Below are 17,116 nucleotides of genomic sequence, written 5' to 3'. Positions count from 1 at the left end.
AAAAAACACAATGCACACATTATATCCTTCAAAACACTGGGCCACAAATCATTACATCTTTGGTAACTTCTAAATAAAGACAACATGTCACCTAAGGAATTTAAAGTGAGGTAGTTTGAACATGAAGTCATTGCTCTTGTATTCGTGTGTGAAGTCACGGCAGTGTCAGTAGTGAATGAAGCAGTTAATGATAGTAGATAAAATAGGGTGACATTTGCATTATAACTCATGAGCTTAACATGTTTTTGCATGGGAAGCTTATCTTTAGTTCAATGTTTTCAGATACATGTGTAGGAACGGTAAATGTTCAAGGCTGCAATGAAAGTGTGTCAAGGCAGAATAACAACAGCCGTTGGTGTGTAGAACATATCTGGCACGTACTGTGGCACTTTCTCATGTATCTAATTCCCCTCCTCGACTCCTATCCTCGTGTCCTAGTCCCGCCCACAGGAGATGCGTTTCTGCCATGGTTTCTGCATGGACCTCACAGCTGTTCTCACTGTAAACATTGCGTCGCGATTCAAGCAGTTAATAAAATAATATCCAGGGCAGGGGATGCATGCAGAGCTGTCATTGGCTGAGATATGTCTGGCAGTGCGTCACGACTCTTTTAAACATCACTGTTGCCGGAAATACATCCGCGGAGGAGCCATCAGTGTATCCTCGATAAATAGCTCCTCCAGAGAGCCTCGTCGATTCGAGGAGGAAATTAGTGAAATGAAAAAGGCTGGGTGTGTGTATTGGGGATACACATGAGGAAGTGAAACAGGAAACCTGAGCATCTGATTGGCTGTGTCGGGACACACACAGTTCCATAGCTGCTTCAGTGACGTCGTGTGCAACAGAAGTCTTCTTTCTTTTCCTTCCTGTCTTCACCCTCCAATGAACACAAAAATGCACTATGTTTCAGGAGCAGCCCAACTGCATTCTCATTACTAACACTAAATAACCTGTTGCTTTTGCATAGACTTTGTTGGAGTTATTGATAAGGAATGACGCAAAGCAGCTAATCCTGAGGCTGAATGTAGAGTGAATTACTCCTCAAAGACAACATTTAACATGGATAAAGCACTAATACGTACTTATAAGCTTTGAGAAAGCTATACGCAGTTCTGTTTGGAGGTGTTTCTCTTTTTTTTCACAGATAAAGGAAGAATAATGTTCTACTCAGGGTTATTAATAACCACAAACTCTAGAAGGAACAAAAATGTTTCAAATACCAAAGCTAAACGTCTCCATGTATGATCTAAGTAATATGTTTCAGAGTGAAGGAGTCAATTTCCTGTAGTAGTCTGGATCTGACCTTGTGTTGATGTGGAAAAACTCACAGAGACACTGATAAAGAAACACCTGATCAGCATGCAAACACACACTATTCCATACTGAAAGAAAGAATATAAGCAACGGCTAAATGTTCCTCTATACCTGCACTAAAGATAATATGCTTAAAGGAACAAAAATAATTATAATTCCGTACATGTGGGGACCTTTATTTTTAATACAGTAACCCTATTCTCTTGCCCCTAAAGTGAACCTAAACCTATATGAAGGAAGTGAGGACTGGACAAAATGTCCTCCATTTCAAAAAAAGGTCTTAAAAAATGTTGTCACTTTTCCACAGTGTGTCCACTTTTAATAACTTTCTTAAAAGTCTCCTCACTTTCTCCACTTTACTTTTCAGAAAATGTTTTCTGTCTGAAATGGTTTAAACTCAAACTGGTCCTAACAAGTACAGAGAAAAAAGGACGTGCACAGAGTTGAGTTCTAGTTCCTTGTTTTATCTAGTCTCACTCGTGTAAGGGTTAGAGTTTACTGCTCTCTTCTCCCTGCTCACACTTTGTGTTGTTCAAATCATGTGAATGAGGATTCTGACACATAAAACTACAAAACAAAACATGACTTCCACTTACTAGGTGAACGTCTTCGGACTTTATGACTTGCTATTGAGTCACATCGTGAGGAGCTTTAATAATTCTGACATTTCACTCTGTTTATTTTCAAGTTAAAGATAAACATCCGCACTGAGGAGAGCAGTGGAGCAGTTAACTGGTTTATCATCAATGTTAGTGTAGAAAAAAGGACTCCGACACCCCCTGCTGGTCATCCCTGTACTTTAAATATCCTTCAGAGGAGCAACAACTGTCCTGACGTTTGGTGAACATCTGACCACAAATCAGTGAGGCTTTTAGTATCAGAGCTTCCAAAGATGTGCTTTAAGATGTGTAAAACATTTCTATTTGAGGAAATGTGTCATATCATTTGTGCAAATGTCATTTAGGGTGCATTCACACCTAATAATCAGTTTTCTGGTGCGCACCAGACGACAGTTTGTTTCATTTTTCAGAAGGTTCGGTTTGCGTTCACACGGGCAAAACTCAAACGGACTATAAACTTTAAACACAAGTCATGTGCACGGAAATGCTGTTCAACCATTGGTCAGACATTAAGGGGATAAAAACGCAAATCCCGGCAATTTCTACCGGAGCCTCCGCCATGGAGCATCGGCACTTTCGGCAGGTTATTCTCATGTTGCTGTTAATCTGGAGATCAACAGACAAAATACAAATAAAAGAAGTTAGGGATCAAACAGCCATCCATAGAGTGGAGATCTCCATACTTATTAATCCGACCCCCCCATTACGTAGTGTTAACAATTCACATGTGTTTATGTAACACTTGTTGTGCTCAGTGAAACCATTGTAATACAGTTATCATTCGTTATTCCTGCTAATAATAATAAAAACTGATTATTAAACAAAATTGAAGATTAGTGATTTTTATGTTTAAAGAGTTTCCTAATGTCACATCCAACTGTAGAAAATGTTTCCGCCCTTGTAAATATTTGTAATAGTGATTAAAATCACTAATATATGACGAAACCGATTCACTGTGAGAAGCAGAGCGTGTGTCCCTCATGGAGCTACAACTAAAAACAGATTTTATTATTTTTTATTATTCTGACCAGTATTACTACATGAATAGTTTTTGACTATAAATGTCAGAAAGCATGGAAAACACCCATCCTAGGTTCTAAAAGCCCAAGCTGTTGTCAGTCTACAACCCAACAGAAAAACAGGATAACTCCACATTTGAGATGGCAATTCTTGCTTGAAAAATGATTGAAAAACCATCGGTACGTTTTTTTTGTCAAACGACTAATAGATAAGTCAGGTAAGTTGCAGCTCTAACCCCTCATGCTCACAATATTATTTAAAGGCTTTCAAGAGAAACATTTATTTTAAAATCCAACACTCTTCTTTTTTTATATCATTACTTACTTTACATGTTCAACTCTAGTTGAGCCCTGCAGCAGTGATAAGTCCTCTGTGGAGCGGATGATGAATCACAGTGGCTCTCTCAGAGTCCTGTAATGTCTGAATAAAGCTGTAATAAACATTTAACTGTCTGAATGTCACAAAGCCGTTGCTTAAATAGATGCAGTGGATGAAACCACGTCTGAAAGCTTCATCGTATCAGTCCAGCCTCCTGTTCTTTTTCCGACCCCTCTGTGTCACTCCTCTTTTTCTTCTCTTCTTCCTCCTCCTGTTTCATCCTCTCCTGCTCCTTCTCCAGCTCCTCCTGTTCTCTGGCGTCTGCCTTCGTCAGTTTCTCCTCCACCTCTTCAGGAATGTCCACCTCCAACAGGTTCTCCATCCCCGGCTCCGGCTCGTCTCCTATCAGCACCTGCAGGGAGGGAGACAGAGGGGAGATCATGAGACACGGGCATACAGAACCAGAACACTTTAATATCCCGGGGGGAAAGAGGGCTTTGTTACAGTTGCTCCTCTATGATACAAATATTCACATAAACAAAATAAAATAATAATGTGCAATAAAAGATCAAATAAAATAGAATAACAAAATGTATATCAAAATAAGAAATACAATTTTATATATGTGCAATCAAAGGATAAAATGGAATAACAATATATTATATAAAAATAACAAATTAAAATATGAATGCACAATAAAAGTATAAAATAAGATAAACATGTTGTATAAACACAAAAAGGGAAAGTAAAAAAGTGCACATTGTTCAAAATACAACAATAGATATTTAACAATGTGTGTATTATATTATATGTAGTGGTGTGTTAGTATACAAAATATACTTAGTTAAAAAAGAATATATATTATATATTTTTTTTTAACTGTCTCAAACTTAATTAACGGGAGGGCTATCTCTGTATAAGCTATGCTTTCTGTCCTCCAGCTTCTATTAATTGTGTTTGTTTTTCGGATGTATAAACTGTCTAATTGTTGAAATAGTAGAATACATTTTTAAAAAAAACGTAATTTACACCAGGATAAATTTATATTTTGACTCTTATTCAAAAGAGATTACAAAAAACACACAATAGCCAATTCAGAATGAGGTACACCTAGGTGACGCAGTGTAATCCACCACTTTTAAGAATACCTCTTTAACTCATGAGTTTGAGGGGAAACTGATTTAGAGAAATGTTGATTTAATTTTACGGTCATTTAAAAAATTAAGTTCTCGCTGCTGTTGAATACAGCTTTTAATAGCAGGCATTTACACTTGTCATAGAAGGGAAAGCAAGGGAGGATCGAGGGATACAAAAAATCTAATTTGGGTGCCAACTTTTTCTAAATAAAGGACAGAGAAACATTTCAAGAGATTATTCGTTACATGGCATTTTGTATTCTCGTTAATGTATTTGATCGTAAAAACAAGATGATTAACTCTTTCCTACCTCCACAAGTTTCTCACAGGCCGCTGTAACGTGGACATCCGTCTCCCATTTGTGGAACTCCCTCATGATAGGATAAACGCTCTTCTTCTCGAATATGTCCCGGCCCGCTTTGGTCGCTGTCAGCTGTAAAAGAGAAGAACAGTGAAAAACCAAACATAAAAACATGAGTCTATATGTGCTGTTGTCTTTGTCGTGTTGTACCAGTAGAAGAGTCTCCAGCAGCATCTTCCTGATGTCGGGGTCTTCTTCTCTCTTCTTGTCCTCGGGGAGGTACTGCAGGTCCACAGGCAGACCTGAACATCACAACACCTCTGTTAGAGTCAGTGAGTCGTCTCAAACTGTCTCACCTGCCTGCCCACTCAGCCCCGAGCCCATTGGTGCAAACTGAACACACAACATGGTAATAGACATTCACAAATATATATCTTTTTAGTTTTCAAAAAAAGGGCTCAGTGGTTTAAGAAATGCAACAATTTTGCACACTTGTCTAATGTAGATATCATTGTTATCCTACGTTAACATTGTAGCTGTAGTAGCATATTAAAGTGTATTCAAATTTTTATTTTATGTTGTGCATTCTAGACTTTATAGAAATACGTTTTTGTAATGTTGATATGTACAGTATATATTTTTTGTGTATTTTGTTTTCACTTTCTATGCCATGATAACTTGCTGTTGTAAAACAAGAGTTTTCAACTTTAGGGTCCATCCATCAACCCTTTGTAAACTTTAGTAAGCGTAACTCTAACAGCTTGAAATACTGCGTTTGTCTGGGACTATTTTCACTGGCGGATTAATCCCCATTTTGGTGTAATAGTAATAGTAAGTAAGGACAGCACAAAACAGTGGTAAACATGAGTTTTTTTTTGTATTTGGACAACATTGAGCTCTCTGGCACAGAGGAAGAAGATATATCAGGATTTAGATCAGGTGTCTCCAACACGTCAACACGTCGAGCTACTTATTGAGGGCTCGCGAGCTACTGGTAGCTCGCGAGCCCTCAATAAGTAGCTCGCCAAGCAAATCCAAAATGTAAAAATGACACACAAAAAAAAAGGAAATGTAATTAAAAGAATCTACCCTATGCATAAACGAAACATCAATCATAGCGAACTCTATCTACTTACTACAACTCTATATATCTAACGCCCCTCCTCCCCCACCCCCCACAATGAATATCGACCAATCACGTTCTTGCTTGATTTGCGGGACCAGCGTTGTAGTCGGGAAGAAAAGCAATGTGGAGCGGCACCTCACCGCTTCATAAGGAGTGTGACCTTTCCTTCTGGGAGAATCTACTCAACACATCAGCCCCACTGAACACAGCCTAGTCGTGCCAGCCTATACAGCACATGAGGGCCAGAGTTTTACTGTGTGTGTTGCAACTTGCATATATATTTATTGCACTTGACGCACACGCATGGCGTAATTTCCACTGGGGACAGGGGGGACATGTCCCCCGCACTTTTCTAAATCCTGTTTGTGTCCCCCCACTTTACAAATATGTTTATTATTATTTTTTTAACGCAAGCCGTCATCGCCACGGAGGAGCACTCAGCCTCTGTGAGCGAGCGAGACAGAGAGAAAGAGCACACCTTTATCTATGGGTGCACCGAATGGGAAATTCTTGGCCGAAACCGATACCGAAAACAGGAAACAGTTGGCCGAAAACCGAATGCCGAAAATGATTAATATAAATATATATATATAATGTATACATTTTTTACCAATGTTGTTCAGCTACCTGATTATGGAAATAGACATGATTATGGCAAAACTTAACTTAAATAATAATCACTATTATGGGTCCATAAAACATTTATTCAGCACTTTTGAATGCATACAGTACATTTATTTTCTCTGTAGGATAACTAGAACAAAGTGCATTCAGAACCAAGCCAAGGGGCTTTAAAACTGCATAAACATCTAGGCCAGTAGGCCTACAACAAAATAGTGTAAATAAAGACTGTAACAGCCAGGCCTTCAACAACAACAAATGCACCTATAAGTGCATGCATACAAATGTGCTAACTGGATAAATCCACATGAATGTAACTATAGTATTTACAAATGAAATTACAATTGAATTTCAAGAATCTGTAAATAAGGCCTCAAACAAAGTAGTAAACATTGTATAAAGATACATAAAGTGAAAACTGGATACAAAATCCACAATCAATTACAAATTAAATTACAATTTCAAGAATCTGCAAATAAGGTGGTCTGTCCTCATGAGCAATGTAAACAACATTGTATCATTTAGATACCGAAAGTATAATATATTGAACACTGTGCTGCTGTCATTTCCCCCTAATGATAACCTGAGATGGTGAATTATAACTCACAATGAAAATTGTTCAGGAAAGTGGGTATAGAGTAGACATGTAGAACTAGATAAGCTTATGATAAGCCTATGATAAGCCAGCCTTGTCTACTTATTAAGGAAAAGTGGGAGGTTATTTTTAATGAACAGTAGATTCTCTGCTTTATCAGCCATAAGTCTGTTCCTCTTCTCATCAAGCACATGAGAGGCAGCGCTGAACAGTCTCTCGCTGTCAGTGCTTGTGCATGGAGCACTCAAATACTTGCGTGCCACCTTGGCCAGGTCAGGAAAGCGGTGTGCGCTGGTGATTTCATCATACTCCGCATATTTGTCCGGGTGTTTAGATTTCAAGTGGTGGAGTAATCCCGAAGTGCTGAAAGTCTTTGCAGTTACACCCCCTCGAGAAATGTCAGCTGAACACGTTTTGCAAATCGCAATCCGCGCCTCTTTCTCTGATATTGTGAAGTATCTCCAAGTGGCTGTGAGCCAGCCGCGAGCATGGTCGCCGCGTCTTTATTACGTCATCACAACAACACGTTAGGTTACCAAATAAGCCTGTTCTGACATTCGGTGATATTTTTTCTCGGCCAAAAGCCGAAAGGGCCTTTTTAACCATTTTCGGCCGATAATTTTCAGTGCATCCCTACCTTTATCTATTTAATATAGTTGTAAAAAATAAAGTAAGAAATCATTCCAATGTGTACTATAGGACAGTAAAAAAAAAACAGTTTAAAAATGGGAGTGATTAGTAAAATATGCAGAAATAAAAAGAAAGAATGCTAACTAGGTAACATAGTGTTGAGAGCTGTATCCATACATTCATGTTGTGCTCAAAGTGCACCAGATTGATGCTTTTAACTTCAACATTTAAAAATAAACCTCCCCGGGGTGCATGCCCCCGGATCCCCCAGAGGATGTGAGGTCCACCCCCAAATAAAGCAGGTTAAAATAATTAATTGCATACATTTTCTTTTAGTAAACACTGAAAACGGGTCCCACAGACCCAAACAGCACACAAAGGTTAAAGGTAAGAATATCATAATGTTAAAATGTGCTAAATATATACACTGCAAAAAACAAAAAAAAGGGCGTAAAAGTAGCTCACGACTTGTTTTATTTTTTGAAAGTAGCTCACATCCTAAAAAAGGTTGGAGACCCCTGATTTAGATACATACACAATACTTACTGGATTCATTCATGTTTTTTGTTGTTGGGATTTGTAGACATAAAGGAATCAAATAAATATCACCAGACTTGTTCTACGCATAAATGGTAACCTAAATGGACCAGAACAGTTTTCTAATGAGAGCCTCACCTTCGTTTTCTTTCTCCGTCAGCTCCTCTGGTCCGGCCAGCGGCAGCATCAGGAAGGGCAGGATGTCCACATCGTCGCTTAGCAACCACTCATGATGGGCTGCACAGATAAAGAAGAGGGCCAGATGACAGAAAGCAATGTTTAATACAGAGCTGTTTAAAAAATAAATCCAAAATGTTCCTGAATACCTTTGTCTTATCATTATCACTTCGTTCTTGAATCCAAGGTTACAATTGTGACAAATGTAAAGAATATTCCCTACATGTGTTCCCGATATATTTTCTTAGAAGCATTTCACTTTTTATATTAGGTAGCTATCAGATCTGCCAGTAATTCTTAATGGCGTCTCTCTGTGTCTTACCGTGGTCAAAGCAGCAGTTGCGCAGGGTCCCAACAATCCCCCCCCTCCTCACCACTGATGCCTGGTACTGAGTGTAGGAAAACAACCTCTGGATCACACACCTGCAAAACAAACACAGCTAATTATGACATGCTGCAGCAGCTGTGAGGACAAATGATGTCATTATGGGTACATTTCATTAAATGTACTGTGAATATTAGCGGATTAACGACTTGACTGTCATGAAGCTCTTTGGTTCAGTATGACCCATCAACCAAATGAAAATTATATTTCAGAACTGTGTCTATTTACACATGATGCATTCAAGCACATGTTTAGATGTGGTTCACCTCATGGGTTTGACACACATTTCACTCCAGAAGAAAATAGACTACTGTCTTGTAGTCCATTAACACATCCCTTAACTGTATACTAGTAGCAGAAAAACATATGAAGTGCATTTATTGGTTAAGCATTTATGAACAAATATATTAGTTTTTGATGAGGACTACATTAAATCCTTTGAAAGGTTTTCACATGAAGTCATTCCTATTGGATGTTCACTGAGGATTTAAAGAGCTTTAATCTCAAATGCTTTCTGGATCTATTGACCTTATGTGGCCCAACCACTTGGACCCATTTTTGTTTATTTTTCTCAGCTTTTATTTTACATAGTAAACACATAGTAAGCAAATAAAAAGTCGTAACATCCTCATTGATACAGATAAAATAAATATCAATCGCATAGCAAGCTTTGATGGTGGTATATGACAATTTAAATGAGAAACCAAAGCTCACACCAGCTGAAGCTTCAAAACATTTTGGTCTCATCCGTTTCTTCTACACATTTTTTCGAAGCCTAAATTCCCAGCCACAGGTCCTCCTCTGTCAGACCCTCAGTGCTCGTCCTGAGATCACTCACCGGTCCTTGTCCATCATGAAGCTCCGGGCCTCGGGCAGCTGCGTCAGGTTGGACAGCAGAGGACCCAGGTGGTGGAACTTTGCCTTCTTGTTGAAACTTTCAGCGCAGAAGATCTCCACCAGCTTCGCTACACCCACATCCTCCTGCAAGACCTGAGACAGAGAGGAAACACCCGTCAGCACCCTGCAGGGCTCAACCAGGAGCGCTTCATTTGATGACCTGAGAGACTCTGTGGACCTGTACGGGAACAGCTCACTAGAGATGGGTATCGTTAAGGTTTTAACGGTACTACTACTTTTATCGATACAGCTTATTGATCCGGTCTTTTAACGGTACTCTTATCGGTTCTATCCGATAGATATCGGTAAACTAACTAAACAAATTGTGAACAAAACGAACATTGCTTTTTATTTAAGTTAAATAAATAATATTTCACATCAAAAGAAACAACAGTGTTTTAACAAATCGTATTAAATAATCTGATGACAGAACTGTGAACAGAATAGCTGAAACTTTAACAAAATAAATAACTCAGTTACCTCTCATCATTAACCCATGTTTGTATAATGTAGTAAACTCCGTGTGTTGCTGCTAGCATACATAACACCTGACGTGGAAACGTTACTCGTGGATGGGGGGGCTACAGAGCTACTAGAAAGACGGTGGAACCCGGTGCATTTCTCCGTCTGAATGTGGTGCACTTCTGCAAGATGTTTCGACAAATTGCTCGTGTTACCGTCCTTACATGCTAAACTCTTATTGCACTTTTGGTAACGAGCATTGTCCACATCGAGACGGGTAAAGTTTAACCACACCTCGGTGCGCGTTCTCTCCGCCATCTCCTCTGTGTGTGTGTGTTGCTAAATGTAGCAGCTGTAAACTGCCCCGCCCCCTCGCACACAGACGGGAGAAGAGAGATCTCTCGAGAGATTGACAATACTAAAAATAATCATAGAAGCTTTTTGCGTATTAGAAACGGAGTTGGCGACACTAAAACTGCAATATAATGTTTGTGTAGCAATATATATTTTTTACATGTCTCCAGTACCGATAAAAAGACCGATAACGTCGGAGCTTAACAGTACCACAGTCTTTAATAATTCAGCCCCGGGGCTCGGTACCCATCCCTACATCCCACTGCAATATGATAAGTGCATTTACAATGTCCACACTAACAGACGAAGAGGCCTTAAAGCTGTGAAATGTGAGGGTGTTGTTTGGACATTTTAAACCCCTTGACGCACACTTTCCATACATCCCCATTTACGCAGACTTTGCCTGATTTAACTACCCACAGTTCATAGTGCTGTGATGTTTTAAACCCAGCCATAAAAACAATAGACACATTAACTGATGTTTTGACACATGTGCATTTAAAAAAATATTGCTCCCCTGATTTGAACATTTTAAACGTTGAATCAACAAACCTTGAACATGATCTTGCAGGTCTTCAGATGGCGGGTCAGGTTGGACAGGATGCTGCAGATCTGATCTGAAAACACAAACTCAGGATCCAGAACCTTCTTCATCATCACCTGAAGAACTTTGATATCTGTTAACAAAACCTGCGAGAGACACAAACAGAAACACACACCTGTAAGACCGCACATTTCACAGCTCAGTTAATAAATGTGCATTGTTATATCCTGCACACATTGTTTCTTTTATCAAACAGTTGAGCTACTTGTGAATAGTTCATCACTAATAGGTGAATTTAGACCGGGCTCTGCTGATCACCTGGTGCAGAGTCTCGTCAGCAGACAGGTTGATCAGGGTGAAGTAACAGTCTTTCGCAATAGCAATGGAGGGGTCAGAGGTCAGAGCAAACAGGGCAGTAATGATGTCCGGTTTGGTGCGGAGGAAGCGGCAGCCATCCCTGAAAACAAACATTAAAAAAGAAAAGATGGAGTAATCCGTTATCTGCTGGCAGGAAATCAGCAATATAAAGTATTTCATGTCATATTTAGTCAGGGTGATCCTACTTTCTTTATATTACACTACAGGGTTTCCCACACATAGACTATACAGTGGGGCAAAAAAGTATTTAGTCAGCCACCAATTGTGCAAGTTCTCCCACTTAAAAAGATGAGAGAGGCCTGTAATTTTCATCCTAGGTACACTTCAACTATGAGAGACAGAATGAGAAAGAAAAAAATAATCCAGAAAATCACATTGTCTGATTTTTAAAGAGTTTATTTGCAAATGATGGTGGAAAATAAGTATTTGGTCAATAACAAAAGTTCATCTCAATACTTTGTTATATACCCTTTGTTGGTAATGACATAGGTCAAACGTTTTCTGTAAGTCTTCACAAGGTTTTCACACACTGTTGCTGGTATTTTGGCCCATTCCTCCATGCAGATCTCCTCTAGAGCAGTGATGTTTTGGGGCTGTCGCTGGGCAACACGGACTTTCAACTCCCTCCAAAGATTTTCTATGGGGTTGAGATCTGGAGACTGGCTAGGCCACTCCAGGACCTTGAAATGCTTCTTACGAAGCCACTCCTTCGTTGCCCGGGCGGTGTGTTTGGGATCATTGTCATGCTAAAAGACCCAGCCACGTTTCATCTTCAATGCCCTTGCTGATGGAAGGAGGTTGTCACTCAAAATCTCACGATACATGGCCCCATTCATTCTTTCCTTTACACGGATCAGTCGTCCTGGTCCCTTTGCAGAAAAACAGCCCCAAAGCATGATGTTTCCACCCCCATGTTTCACAGTAGGTATGGTGTTCTTTGGATGCAACTCAGCATTCTTTCTCCTCCAAACACGTCTAGTTGAGTTTTTACCAAAAAGTTCTATTTTGGTTTCATCTGACCATATGACATTCTCCCAATCCTCTTCTGGATCATCTAAATGCTCTCTAGCAAACTTCAGACGGGCCTGGACATGTACTGGCTTAAGCAGGGGGACACGTCTGGCACTGCAAGATTTGAGTCCCTGGCGGCGTAGTGTGTTACTGATGGTAGCCTTTGTTACTTTGGTCCCAGCTCTCTGCAAGTCATTGACTAGGTCCCCCCGTGTGGTTCTGGGATTTTTGCTCACCGTTCTTGTGATCATTTTGACCCCACGGGGTGAGATCTTGCGTGGAGCCCCAGATCGAGGGAGATTATCAGTGGTCTTGTATGTCTTCCATTTTCTAATAATTGCTCCCACAGTTGATTTCTTCACACCAAGCTGCTTACCTATTGCAGATTCAGTCTTCCCAGCCTGGTGCAGGTCTACAATTTTGTTTCTGGTGTCCTTTGACAGCTCTTTGGTCTTGGCCATAGTGGAGTTTGGAGTGTGACTGTTTGAGGTTGTGGACAGGTGTCTTTTATACTGATAACGAGTTCAAACAGGTGCCATTAATACAGTTAACGAGTGGAGGACAGAGGAGGCTCTTAAAGAAGAAGTTACAGGTCTGTGAGAGCCAGAAATCTTGTTTGTTTGTAGGTGACCAAATACTTATTTTACCGAGGAATTTACCAATTAATTCATTAAAAATCCTACAATGTGATTTCCTGGATTCTTTCCCCCCATTCTGTCTCTCATAGTTGAAGTGTACCTAGGATGAAAATTACAGGCCTCTCATCTTTTTAAGTGGGAGAACTTGCACAATTGGTGGCTGACTAAATACTTTTTTTGCCCCACTGTACTTGGGCGAGCCGCCCAGGTATATTAACGGCCGCCCAAGTATATTTCGCGACCCATTTCGTTTTTTTTTATAATTTGTTTTTCTTTCTGCGATCGATTAACTTGTGGACAATGATCCCTCGCTCCCTTGTGGCCTGCCTCACACAGGGTGACTGGCTGTGCACATGATGTGGCCTGCCGACATGGCCACTGTCATACAGATCATTAATCTTAGCCCTTGATTGGTCTCTGTGTGTCATTCAAGCTCGGGATAACCTCAGCTCAGGTGAGGTAAAGGACTCTCTGAGTGTTTAGATAGTTAACTTAGTCTAAGTTCTCAGTGGGTCTCAAACGGTGTGGTCACCATTTATGTAAACACATATTTCCATTTGAGAGGGTAGTGATTGATCTAATGGATAGTGAGGTGGGCTGAAGATCGGAAGGTTGTGAGTTCAAATCCCGCCAGGAACACCACCACTAGTGTGCCCTTGAGTAAGGCACTTAGCCCTTAGTTACTCCAGGGAGAATGTCCCTGTAATCGGTCATTATAAGTCGCTTTGGATAAAAGCGTCGGCTAAATGAAATGTAATGTGATTAGTAAAATATGCATGAATAAATAAATAAAAAGTTAACTAGGTGAAAAAAGGTAAGATACACTTTTAAAACTTGTTGAGAGAAAACTAGTCTTTGCTGCTGCCTCAAAGAGGAGCAGGGAGAGAGGAGGGAGACAGGAGAGGCTGATTCAGGAGCACAGACACACTCACAACTATAAATGAACCAAAAATAAATTAATAAACAAGTTTTAGTGTTTTTTTCATATTGGAAATGGGATGTTGTTGGTTATGGCCATGATTTTATGATTATTGAAATGTATACAGTTCTGTTTAATATAGGTGTTTCCATAGATCTAGTCTCTTTATTTTCCCCTCAAAATGCACCAGATTGATGCATTTAACTCCAAAATAAAAAATAAAATCTTACCGGGGGGGCATGCCCCTGGACCCCCCTAGAGGATTTGAGGTCGACCCCCACTAAAAATCACATGGATAGGTTCCTAAATACATTTATAAACACATTTATTTTTTTAAATAGTAACATATTTCCATATGTTCATGTGTGGGTAGTAGATTTAAACTATAGGGCTATCATTATGGACCCTGCCTGTACCTGTTCGCTCTGCCATCGCGTGAAGGGTCTGCTAACAAGCGACCAACAGAAAGGTTAATGTTAATGTTGCTGCACGTCACCTCAACCCCCCCCCAAGTATATTTCAGATCTGTGGGAAACACTGGCAGTTAATGGACCAGCACCAGAGGCGTTCCCATACACACAGGAGTTGGAGCTGTTCTTCATGAAATCCCAGAAGGATGAAGTGCTCTGACAAACAGTGCCAGCTTTGCGCAAAATGATTATACGGGAATGAAAAGTCAATAAATAAACATGTTGATAAAACTTTTTTTTTTTTTCTCCGCACCCCCCCCATAATTTAGTGTTACAATGAAGTGGCCAAAATAAGAATCACCCACCATTGATGAATGGATAGAAATATATATATTGAATATATATTATGGAAAGATTTTGCTTCTCCTACAAGTCCAAGAAGATTTTTGTTTTCTGAATTTAAATAAATTAGACTAAGTGCAATAAAGACTTTTTCTGAGTTTGTCAAATATAAATAAGTGAGAATTTAATGCGAGTCATATCATATTACCAGCCCACTGTTTTTTATATTTTTGGATATATAATCGATAAGAAAATGTTCCATTTAAAAAAGAAAGTAATTTAAATAATACAAATCTAATATTATAAAAACATTTGAGCTAGGCTGTAAAATGGAATTAAATGCATTTAAAAAAATATGTAATTTGTGAAATGACTGTGTAATAGATTATATTCAAAATATAAAGAGCATTTAAAAAAGAAAACAATCATTGATATCATCATCATCAGCCTCCTACCGGTTTCCAGAGAGTCCCAGGATGTAGGAGGTGGTGTGACCTTTGACATCGGGACGTGCTTCAGGGGTGAGGAAGGAGAGCAGCTCTGCAGCCTCAAAATCACTCAGCATCTTCACACGGTTTCTGATTTAAGACACAAAACCAACACCAGCCATCAGCTTGGACAACACTGCAGCATAGAGTTACACAACTAATGACAGCACTTATTAAAACCAAAGTCCTCCGTGTAGAAATCTATAACATTAGATCTTCTGATCCTTGACACAACAAAGTCAAAGTACTGCTGGGTCGGGCTAATATGCCCAACATGTATAGATATGTAATTTCATATCTCAAAAACAATACAAACGGGCTCTCAGGATAGAGGTTCGTTAGTCCTGTTGGATACATACAATGTTACCTACAGCAGCTTGTTTAATCAAACAAATAAAAAAAGACAGGTTTCTTCATTTTGATAAAGTCGTGTGCTCTCTTCTACGCTGAAAAAGATAAAGACGTTTTTAAAATAAATAAAACGATCTTACCTTTAACCAGCTATATTACTTATCGACTGTTGATATGGCAGTTTAAACTCATTTATATCACTTAACTAACATTACAAATGTTTACAGTGGTGATACATGTGGACACCACAGACATTCTTTTCCGGGTTATCTTGCTCGGTTTCCCTTTTCCGGGTTATCATGCTCGGTTTCCCTTTCCAGTAGATTAAACAGCACTGCGAGGACGCTGCTGCCCCCTCGTGTTGAAAACAGGTAACTACAGGTGGTGCTCTTCCACGTGTTCATAATGTACAAAGAACCCATAAATAAAAAAAACAATAAGAAAGACACAAAAGAAGGAACAATTACACTTTACATGGATTACATAGTATAGTTATTATATATAATAACTTACATGGTAATGTTTTGCTGAATCCTGAATGTCTGTTCCCTTCTTTCTTGTCCTAAATGTTTTTTCCTTGTTGATGTAGCAAATGGAGCAGCAAAATTCACACTTCATCCAACAAAGAAGTAATGTATCGTGTCATATGTCATAATAGTTTTTCTTGTTTTCAACATAAGTTAAGATGGTGCTTTGCTGATTTAATTGATCATTAGGGTGAGGGTCTAAGGACAGAGGGTGTCGTATTGTCATACTGATATTCTGTACAAACTGTGAAGTCCACTGAGACAAATGTAACATTTGTGATATTGGGCTATATAAATAAACATTGATTGATTGATAATTAAGTGTAGGAAAGTTGGTTTGGTTTCATCAAGTTGAGCTGAATATTAAGTCAAAGTCAACTTTATTGTCAATCTCAAAATATGTTTGTACTCACAGAAAGATCGAAATACTACTAATAAAACTAATAAAATAAAGGATAGACAATATGAATAAAATATGTATATACATACCTATACCCCAACTTATTTACACAAATATCAGCGTGACTGGCAGCGTAAAAAGTGACTGGTGCTGGATTTATGTGTGTGTGTGGGGGGGGTCACGGGTGTTAAAGTCCCGGTCCAGTGGGGGCAGGGTGGAGAGGTGGGAGAGCGTTCTGCCTCCTGATATTATTAAATATTGAAAATATAGAATACTATTCACATTTCAGAAGCTAAAATTTGAGAATTTTAATGTGTTTTTCTTTAAGAAATGATGTGTTTAATTAAGTGCATATCAAAATAGTCAAATATTCAATTGAACTTTGCAACTCTAGTTGTATGAGAAAGAAAATAAATAACAAACTATTCACATTTAAGAAGCTGGAATTAGAGATTTACTCTACAAATAACTCAAGCAAATACATTTCAATTAAAGTTACCAATCAATAAAATAGTGGACCTCTAATCAACTTAACTATGCAGCTCAAAATGTATGAGAAAGAAATACACCCCACACAAATAACTTGTTTCAATAAAAAAAACTTCACAGAGCAGC

General features: G+C 39.0%; 1 protein-coding gene and 1 long non-coding RNA gene across 2 annotated transcripts; one reads left to right on the top strand and one right to left on the bottom strand.

The window, feature by feature from the left end:
* Nucleotides 1-1,978: 1,978 nt before the first annotated feature.
* On the bottom strand, nt 1,979-15,861 carry hgh1 (HGH1 homolog (S. cerevisiae)). Its single transcript, XM_034202364.1, has 10 exons — nt 15,715-15,861; nt 15,191-15,313; nt 11,356-11,494; nt 11,046-11,183; nt 9,619-9,770; nt 8,718-8,818; nt 8,357-8,455; nt 4,920-5,011; nt 4,719-4,841; nt 1,979-3,684 (listed from the first exon to the last, which is right to left on the bottom strand). Exons 2-10 carry the CDS (start codon nt 15,298-15,300, stop codon nt 3,466-3,468), a joined length of 1,173 nt encoding a protein of 390 aa, XP_034058255.1. The 5' UTR covers nt 15,301-15,313; nt 15,715-15,861; the 3' UTR covers nt 1,979-3,465.
* LOC117537213 lies at nt 3,954-8,543 on the top strand. The gene is made up of 2 exons (XR_004567691.1): nt 3,954-5,118; nt 8,379-8,543. It is a non-coding gene; the product is annotated as an uncharacterized LOC117537213 (long non-coding RNA).
* Nucleotides 15,862-17,116: the final 1,255 nt, after the last annotated feature.

Source organism: Gymnodraco acuticeps, unplaced genomic scaffold, assembly GCF_902827175.1.
Source record: "Gymnodraco acuticeps unplaced genomic scaffold, fGymAcu1.1, whole genome shotgun sequence".
In the NCBI taxonomy this organism is placed as follows: Eukaryota; Metazoa; Chordata; class Actinopteri; order Perciformes; family Bathydraconidae; genus Gymnodraco; species Gymnodraco acuticeps.
The sequence above is the reverse complement of the archived record's forward strand: the minus strand, read 5'-3'. Positions and strand labels throughout refer to the sequence as shown.

What these genes read in the sequence shown, in the direction of transcription:
- hgh1 (XM_034202364.1), bottom strand. Translation starts at nt 15,300, where the DNA reads ATGCTGAGTGATTTTGAGGCTGCAGAGCTGCTCTCCTTCCTCACCCCT. An exon ending in GACGGAGAAAGAAAACGAAG is followed by an intron (nt 5,012 to 8,356) that starts GTGAGGCTCTCA and finishes TGTGATGTTCAG; the next exon opens with GTCTGCCTGTGGACCTGCAG. An exon ending in TGCTGGAGACTCTTCTACTG is followed by an intron (nt 4,842 to 4,919) that starts GTACAACACGAC and finishes TCTCTTTTACAG; the next exon opens with CTGACAGCGACCAAAGCGGG.